This window comes from Nomascus leucogenys, chromosome 12 (genome assembly GCF_006542625.1).
Source record: "Nomascus leucogenys isolate Asia chromosome 12, Asia_NLE_v1, whole genome shotgun sequence".
Lineage (NCBI taxonomy): Eukaryota > Metazoa > Chordata > Mammalia > Primates > Hylobatidae > Nomascus > Nomascus leucogenys.
In genome coordinates this window covers 12,611,620-12,620,532 of record NC_044392.1, presented here as the reverse complement: position 1 = coordinate 12,620,532, position 8,913 = coordinate 12,611,620, and the positions used below count along the sequence as shown (strand labels likewise).

Genomic DNA, 8,913 nt, shown 5'->3' with positions numbered 1-8,913 from the left:
GCATCCTTCTGACAATCACCTCAATCCCCTTAGCTGCACGATCTGGCTCCATCTGGCCCACCTTCCTAGCCATGTCTCTCTACTCCAATCTTAATGCACTTCCTGGAGTTTCACACGAAGTTGGTCTGTTACAAGCTTCCAAGCCTTTGTACATATTCCATTGGAAAACCTTTCCCTACCTTTAAAAACTGACTGCTACTTTGGCTGGGCATGGTGGCTCATGCCTGTAATCCCAACACTTTGGGAGACCGAGGTGGGTGGATCACCTGAGGTCAGGAGTTCAAGACCAGCCTGGCCAACATGGTGAAATCTCATCTCTACTAAAAATACAAAAATTACCTTGGCGTGGTGTTGGGCGCCTGTAATTCCAGCTACTCAGGAGGGTGAGGCAGAAGAATTGCTTGAAGCCGGGGGGCAGAGGTTGCAGTGAGCCGAGATCGTGCCATTGCACTCCAGCCTCGCGACAGAGACTCCATCTCAAAAACAAACAAAAAAAACTAACTGCTACTCATTCCACGAAACACTCTGAATGTCACCTCCTCCAGGAAGCCTTCCCTGGGTCAGATGCTGCCTTGGTGTGGTCGTCGCTGACTTATGCATTTTTCTTTGCAGCTTGTTCTGGGTCTCCTTCATCTGTATCCCTAGAAGTTCCACAATTTGACAACCTGGTAGGACTTGTCTGCTCGCCAGTGGAGCAGCTGCACAGCTCAGTGGGTGATGCAGCTGTGTGTCCAGGGGCCAGATGGACACACGGTTTTTTGTGTCCATTATCCACACTGCAATAATTACAGGAGATCTCACTAACCAATTTCCATACAGTCAGTCTCTACTGCCACAGGGCCATCCCTTTCCTCCCAGGTAGTGGGAGAGGGGCAGTCCCAACGCCCCGACAGTGCAACTCACAGAATCTTAAAGGGAAAGAGAGGCAAAGGGTATGCTCCCCAGCCTAGGGTGCTCTTCACATGCATTGGTGGCTGCGGCCTGGCTGGCTCTCAGTGGCCTGGTTTTCAGGGTTTATAACCACTCCTTTCTGAAAGTGGGTAGCCACGCCAGAAGCCTACACTGGCACAAATACTTAGGATACCCTCCCCGTCTCCTCAGGAGCAGGGAATCTCCGGAACCCATCCTAGCTACTGATTTGGCCCAGACTCTGGTTCCAGAAACAGCTGAGACAGAGGCCTGGTTTGTAAGAAATCTGATTATTCAAATTTATTACCATCAAGAATTATGCAATGATGCTGTAGTTTTTCTTAACAAATAGAAAACAGACTGTGTACAACAGTGAACTCTACAGCACTAGCATCCACAAGGTAAAAATGAATGTTTCATCATCCAACATGACCAACCCTGGAATGTTGATCTTGACTTAGCCTAGCTAGGTTTGGGGACGTCGGCACCACGTCCCTCAGCTAAAACAGCTATGCACCCTTCCCCGCCCCCACTTACCTACTTAGATAGCGCTGCCCAGAGGAAGAGGCCCTCTCCCTGCCCCTCAGCAAGCTGGGATAATAAGGACTGATTAGAATACCATTGATAGAAGTCCAGTAGTCTTGCCACATTGGTTTATGAGGGCATCTTGGAGTGGAAAAGAGCGATTATCGGGGACTTTGAAAACAGCTGCAAACCAGGGAGGAAAATCATCTGGCCCCTCCTCTGAGGACAGACATGTGCTACCAGGCCCACTGGCCTGGACCTGAAAGGCCAGCCATGCCCCCGCTTGGCCCTGAGGTGCATGGGGTGTGGCACACACCCTGATCTGTGCTATTCACCTTGGCCACACAGCCGGACCCCACAGCCTACAAACACCACGCCATACTGCAATGCTGGGGACCAAAGCCAGGCTCTGTGGACCCAGGTCAGCCAGCAGCTCCCTCGGGAACCCCAGGCACACGGAGCTGCTTCCCCTCTTGAGGGTCTGAAGCAGAAGCCAAGGGCTGACTCTTTTTTTTTCTTTTCTTGGGTTTTTTGTTTTTTTTGTTTTTTTATTTTTGTGGTTTTTTGTTTTTGTTTTAACCTTTGCAAACACGATGGTGATGAGGAATGCCTTGCCAGGCTCTCCCAGACACGTCTGTGGTTCTGGGCTGTGAATGTTAAACACACACTGGGATAGACGACCAGGGATGAGTGTTCCCTATCTTCTCCCCACCCACCACTGTCAATGTGGCCTAAAAAAAGGCTTTTAAGGGAAAACAAAACTTAAAAAAAAATTGAGTTTCCCTGCATTTAGCTGAAACAGGATCTCGTCTGAAGGGCTGGAGGAGCAGCCGGATCAGTGCTGCCTCCCGGCCCACGGTCGAGCCTCCGCTCAGGCTGGCAGCCCCAGCTCTGCACGAGGAAGGCAATGTTCTGTCCTTCAGCAGAAGTCACACAAAATAAGGATCCAACGTGAACTCAAAAAAAAACAAAACAACAAAATAAACCCCAACCCCTACAGTGGCCCATTCTGCAGATATGGATTCGCAAAAGGAAAAATCAGAGGGAAGAGGCTAGAATCCCTCAGTCTACCCCACTCAATGTATTAAAAAGGAGGCTTTGCCCCAACCCCACCCCATGAGAAGAAGCATGAGAAACGTGGGAGCGCAACAGAGAGCTTGAAGCGGGCTCCAGGTGGGCCTGGTGGACAGAAGGGCCACAGTGCCTGCCTGCCGGGCCACCCACTTGCCCAGGGATGTTCTAGGCTCTCTGATTGGTGTGGCAATGTTCCTGAAACGCTGTGATCCCCGTGGGCTGTGCTCTGCCAGTGACAGCATCTGCGTAGGAGGGCTGGACGATGGTCGGTATGGCTCAGAGGAGCTGGGTCCCCTCCGGAGCCCCACGGCGGGGGTGGCGGAGGAGAGGGGAGCGGTAGTTACGTTGCATAGTGGTCAAAGCTGCCGAGGTACTCCAGGGCTGCACGGTAGCACAGCTGATACTGGTCCTGCCAGGACAGGGGGCTGGTCAGTGTGGGTCACGCCAGTGGACACCCCCACTACACAGCTGACACTCACACTGCAGCCATGGGCCATGGAGTCAGCCTCTGCTGGCCAAGAGCAGGCGCTGGACCCTGGCAGCTACATCAGGCAGTGTGCGGGGGAGCCTGAAAGAGCCTCTGAAGGCTCATCTCTCTCCTGTCATTCTCCCAGGCCCCCACATCTACCTGCCTTCCATCTGCCACCCCAATCATGTTTCTCTGCTCCTGACTGGGCACCCCATAAGGATTGCTCTGTGCAACCTTGCCCAGAGCCAGGCACTCCACTGGGGCTCAGCAGAGAGCTGCCGAAGGAAAGAACACATCTTACTCATCTCTCCCGAGCCCCCAGGCAGCACAGGCAATGGTGCAGTATTTTTGTTTTGTTTTGTTTTGTTTTCAGCAACAGGGTCTTGCTCTCAGAGTGCCACGGTATAATCATAGCTCACTGCAGCCTCGAACTTCTGACCTCAAATGATCCTCCCACCTCAACCTCCCAAGTAGGTAGGACCATAAGCACACACCACCATGGCTATCGCAGGCCACGTGAAAGGCTGGCAGCATGAATGAATGCACATGCCTGTGCGCATCAAACTGCAGCTGAAGCCTAGCGTTCCCAGCAGGGCTGCTGCCAAGGCCCTGGCCCTGCAGGCTGGTCTGTGTTACCTCTGTCTGCACCATGGCAGGACGCTGTGTACGCAGGGTCTTCACGGTCTGAAACATGTCGACCACGCCCTCGTAGCGCATGCGCTCCAGGACGATGCTCAGAGTGATGAACACCCCGGTGCGGCCCACGCCAGCACTGCTCAGAAACACAGTTGCGTCAGGAGTCCTGCTTGCCTCACGCAGTGGGTCTGCCAGGCCTTTAGGCCCACCCACCCCAGCCCTCCACGGGGCCAGTCCCACCTGCAGTGCACCGTGATAGGCCCATCCTGTCCAAACTGCTCCTTGGTCTTATGCACCTGCCCGATGAAGTCAATGAATCCCTCGCCTGTCTTGGGTACGCCCTGCTCTGGCCAGTCTGTGAACTGGAACTGCCGGATTGTCCTTGACTGCCCATCCTGGGAAAGGTGGATGGGGGACATGATTAGAATTCGTGCCTTAGGCTGCCACCCCTCTGGACTAGACCAGGGTAGTTCCATGACACAGGTGTGCATCTTGTGTCACTGCACCCGAGGCCACTAGGGGAGATGTGCTCACACCCTAATACCCACCCCCTGCCTCAGATTTCTGAAGCTTGAGCTAGGTACCATGCAGGCAGCCACCCACCCTGCGTGTGGACAGGCAGCGTTATGGACACACTCAGTGCACTCACTCACCCGGGCATCCGTGACCTTGAACTCACGCAGGATATACTGGGGCATGTTGTACTCGGCCATCGGGTCAACAACAAAGTACTGGTAGCGAGCGGAGCGCTCTGCTGGCCAGTACTGGTGGCATTTCTCCTGTGGACAGAGGGTCGGGCCCCCAGGATCAGGTGAGAAGGAATGGGGGAGGGGTGCCAGGCTTCACAGGATTCTGGGACAGATGCCTCAGGTGGTAATAACGGGCGCCCGAGGCTATGCTGACGAGCAGCTGGGGTGTGAAAGGAGACAGTAACATAGGCGGCAGCTCCCCCAAGGGTGGCTGGTGTTCTCCCAGGTATGACAGGGGCCCTGGGGGAAAGGGTGGGCTCACCCTGCCCATCTCCCGAAGCTTGGTCAGCATGACGATGATGGTGGAATTGTGCTCCCACAGCATGCGCCAGAAGTCCTCGGTGCTCTCTGCCAGAGGCCCCTGTGTAGCTATGTAGGCCTTCTGCTGTCTGGGGTGGACACAAGACTGGACATGCTGGAGGTGCTGCTGCCCCCAGAGTCTCCCCTTAGGCTGCCTGGCCCCTTGGGGCCCTGTTCAGATCCCCTCTCCTCCAGGAAGTCCTCACTGCTCTACCCAGCCCTCTCAGGTCTTCTAGGCTGGCCCTACTCTGCTGCCCACCCCCACCAGCCAGGCACAGGCCTAGTCCCCTGTAGGGCACGGTGGGGCAGTGACATGCATGCTGACCTATAACCATCCAGGAAGCTGGCATTAATGTAGTCAGAGCCCTCCACACCACGGATGGGCTGCAGACACACACGGGTCAATTCGTAGGGCATGATGTTCACCAGCCGGTTCTTGAACTTGTTGCAGGGCAGGTTGGCGCTGATGAAGCGGGACGTGTGGGCCTTGGAGCTGGCCAGCAACTGGAGAGGGAGGGGTTGGTCAGGCCAGGCTTCCTGTGGGTGTGGGGGTCATCCGCATGGCCCAGTCTAGGCCCTGGAGCCAAGCAGGCCCACCCGAGCCCCACCTTGAACTCGAGCTCCATGGCGGTCACACTCTCCCCTGGAGGCACTTGGCCCAGCTTCTGGATGTGGGCATAGAGGTTGCGGGCAGGCACCTCTGTGTGGCCGCACGTGGCAGCCTCCAGCAGCGCCTCATGGATGAACACGTACTGGTCCTCCGTCTGCACCATGTAGTTCCTCTGTGATCGCATGCAGGTCACGTGGCCATAGATGTCCACCGTCTTCTCGTGCTTCATCCGCTCCAACATGGCATCAATCACGATGAAGCAGCCGGTGCGGCCCACGCCCGCGCTGCAGGACACGGGCTCAGCTTGAGGCACAGGTGCCCCCACCTCCCACCCCACCCCTCTGGGTGGCACTGTACCCTCTCACCTGCAGTGCACCACCATGGGCCCTGCGTCTAGGGGGTTGCAGGCCTTGACCCGTCGTAGGAAGGCCAGGATGGGAGTTGGGTACTCAGGAACTCCATGGTCTGGCCAGGCCATGAACTGAAACTGACGCAGCTCACGCTTCTCACTGGAGCCACTCTGGGGGACAAAGTGGGGACATACTGGTGACTAGGAGCCTGCTTGCCATAGAATCAGGACAGAATGACCTGATGCTGAGGCCAGACCCGCCACTTCCTGATGGGACTCAGAAGCCACACAGGGTAGCCTGAAGCTCCTAGCACTGTTCCCATAACATGGATCATCACACCACACTCACTCACAGCTGAGCCTCCGACCCTCCAACACCCAGGCTCCAGCTTCCCCCCGACCCAGCACACCACACCCAGGCCACTGTCCTTACAGTGTCTGGGTAAGATATGCACTGGGGAAAGGCTATACCTTGTGGAGTGCGAAGGTGCGCACAGTGTATGTGGCCAGCTCCACTGTGTCCAACAGGGTCACCTGAATAAGGCCATAGGTCTCGGTGCCACGGGCTGGCCAGTACTGATCACATTTTACCTGCGGGGGGATGAGCAGGGCAGGCTGAAGGAAGCCCACAGGCTCAGACGGGCAGAAGCAGGGTGGAGGCTGGTCTACTCCCTGGCTGTAGCCTTTCTGGCTACAAAACCCCCCAGCCCTGAGCTCTCAGATCCATTGCCCCCTGTCCTCCACAAGCCACATCAGGTCCTCAAGCTACGTCACCACCCTGCCCTAGCTAGTGGAATAAGGGCCATAATTGAAAATTATTTATTCAAGGCCAGATCGCACCAGGCACATTTTCTGCCAAATTTACCCGTAACGTTTATGTGCCATTTTCAAGCTCTGTAAATTTGACGTTCCAGTCAATGCTTTGCAGTCCAAAAACAGATAACAGCAGCTCTTTCCACTAATTAACTTAGGAGATGTGTTAATGCCCCAGGAACACGCCAGCATCTGGGGAACACATGAACACCCCGGGAACACGCCAGCAACTGGGGAACACATTAACATTCTCAGAAAATGACAGCATTTGGTGAAACATATTAACATCCTAAGGAACCCACTAGCATCTGGGGAACATGCTCTATCCCAGAAACACCCCAGTATCTGGGGAGCATAATACCCCCAGAAACATAATAGCATCTGGGGATCCCTTGAGCGACTTCCTCCACAGAAGAAAGCGGCACAGAAGAAGGTGCCCTGTATCACCTTGTGGCTGGGCATTTCCCACTCGCCTCCTGGCAGGGCCCTGCAGCCTCACCCGGGACTTCTCCTCCAGCCGTGTCATCATGACCACAGTGGCCGTGCGCTGTTCCCACACCATTCTCCAGAAATCGCCCATGGTCTCGGGCAGGGGGCCCTGCGTGGCGATGTAGGCATTCTGCTTGCGGTAGCCATCGATGTAGTTGGCATTGATGTAGTCACTCCCGGGGACACCTATGGATAAGAAAGGAGGTGGGAGGACATTACTGCGGGGTCCCCAGCCCAGCCCACCATGCCTCAGTGCACCCCTGAGACGCGTGGACATCCTCTGTAGAATGACATGCTGCCCTAGCTAGCAAGGGGGAGGAGAGCAAGGGGACAGGAGGGGCACCCCTTTGGCTCACCATCGATGGAGGTAAGGATGACTCGAGAGTGGTCGTAGGCGATGACATTCGCATAGCGGTTCTTGGGCTTGTTCACCTCCAGGTTTGAATTCTCCCACGTGAACTGCTGTCCAGGGTCGATGGACTGCAGAGAATGGAGAAAGCAGGTGGGGTGGGGTAAGAGCCAAGGTTGACCTGCTTCTCCTGCAGGGGACCCAGCCTTCCCGGTGATGCTCGCATCCTGCCTTCACTCCACAGGCCACAGCCAGGCCCTCTATCTCGTGGTGCCAGCCATGGAGCTCACAGGTTGCCACGTCACCTATCAGAAAGTGATGGACTGGGGACTCCTCTGACCATGGTACCAAATCCCCTTGCCTGGTAGAGTGGTCTGAGCTGGGTTAGGGGCAGGAGAAGGGTCTCTCGAAGCCCTGCACTCACCTAATGAAATGAGCCAGGACAGATGGAAGGGATGGTGGCCCCTTTCAGGTATTCCGGGATCCCTCCCTGCTCTGCTCTCTTCCTTTCTGGCTGCTCCTTCTCTGTTTCCTCTCTCCCCCCTGCCCTTCCCATGGGCAGGACAGAGAGCTCCTCCAGGGTTCCTTCTAGGCCCTCTTCTCTCTCTACAACCTTTCCTGGGTGACCTCATTTGCTCCCCTGATTCTTACACCATATGCTGGAGCTGCCCATAACCTCAGCAGCAGCACAGAGCTCTTCCCTGAGTACCCAGCAGCCTCTCTGACAGCTCCACTGGGAGGTCCTTCAACCGCAGTCCTTTCAAAGCTGAGTTCATCAGCTTCCCCTTCAAACCTGGCGCTGCTGCTGGGACTCCACCTTAGCGAAAGGCACCCTCACCCCTCGGTGCCAGGCCAGAACCTAGAAGTCAACCTCAAAATTCCTCCGGCCTCCCCCCACCCCGCCCCGCCAGTCACCAGGTTCTGGTGCTCCCCCTCCCCCTCAGCTCTCTCCAACCTGCTGCCACTGCCCTGGGCCAGGCCACCCCAACTGAGGCTCAGCCTCTTCCTGCCTCTTTCCTCTTGTCCCACTCTGACCCCCTCAGCCCCACAGCCAGAATAATCCTTCCAAAACGCAGATGTGAATATCAATTTCCTGCTTAAAGGCCTTCTGTGGCTCTTCATCACCTCGGAGAGCAATAATGATAATAGCGAAGCGTTAGTGAGGACCCGCGGTGTGCCTGGCACCGCTGTGAGCACTTTGCATGTATTCCCTCCTCAAATTCTCCTATGAGATAGGTTCCATTATTATGTTCACATTTTCCAGATGGATACGATCTGAAGTTTTCAGCATAGCACGCAATGTCCTCCATATGTTGTCCCCAGCCTCATTACTCTCCACAGTACCGCATCACTGCTTCCGTGAGACCCTGCAGCACACCCCACCCCTCAGGCTGCTCTGGTGCTGTCAGCCCACCTTTTGCATGCCTGTCGGTCCTATTCAACACGAGGGTGTGCTGTCAGAGTCACATATTTAATGCTGATTATCTGTCTGCACGTGCTCCCCACGACTGGTTCCCTGAGGGCATGAGTCTCCATATCCCCCGCACGAGGACTGGCACATGGAAAATGTGTGATCAATGACTGACCGAATGTTAAAGACAACAGAGCAGGCCTGGTGCAGTGGCTCACGCCTGTAATCCC

The 8,913-nt window shown here is 55.6% G+C and overlaps 1 protein-coding gene across 24 annotated transcripts in view; it reads right to left on the bottom strand.

The window, feature by feature from the left end:
- Positions 1-1,183: 1,183 nt before the first annotated feature.
- The window catches only part of PTPRF (protein tyrosine phosphatase receptor type F), a 97,742-nt gene continuing 90,012 nt past the window's right edge, over positions 1,184-8,913 (bottom strand). For 20 of the 24 annotated variants that reach the window (XM_030823696.1, XM_030823698.1, XM_030823679.1 and 17 more), the window contains 11 exons: positions 7,280-7,403; positions 6,934-7,109; positions 6,093-6,212; positions 5,638-5,792; positions 5,271-5,556; positions 4,988-5,166; positions 4,625-4,751; positions 4,267-4,392; positions 3,854-4,008; positions 3,614-3,749; positions 1,184-2,917 (listed from right to left, as the gene is read on the bottom strand). In XM_030823696.1, the coding sequence (XP_030679556.1) occupies positions 2,849-2,917; positions 3,614-3,749; positions 3,854-4,008; positions 4,267-4,392; positions 4,625-4,751; positions 4,988-5,166; positions 5,271-5,556; positions 5,638-5,792; positions 6,093-6,212; positions 6,934-7,109; positions 7,280-7,403 (1,653 nt within the window). In that variant the 3' untranslated portion in view covers positions 1,184-2,848. The remainder of the gene's footprint in view (positions 2,918-3,613; positions 3,750-3,853; positions 4,009-4,266; positions 4,393-4,624; positions 4,752-4,987; positions 5,167-5,270; positions 5,557-5,637; positions 5,793-6,092; positions 6,213-6,933; positions 7,110-7,279; positions 7,404-8,913) is intronic. The other 4 variants (XM_030823695.1, XM_030823697.1, XM_030823688.1 and 1 more) reach the window with 2 other exon arrangements.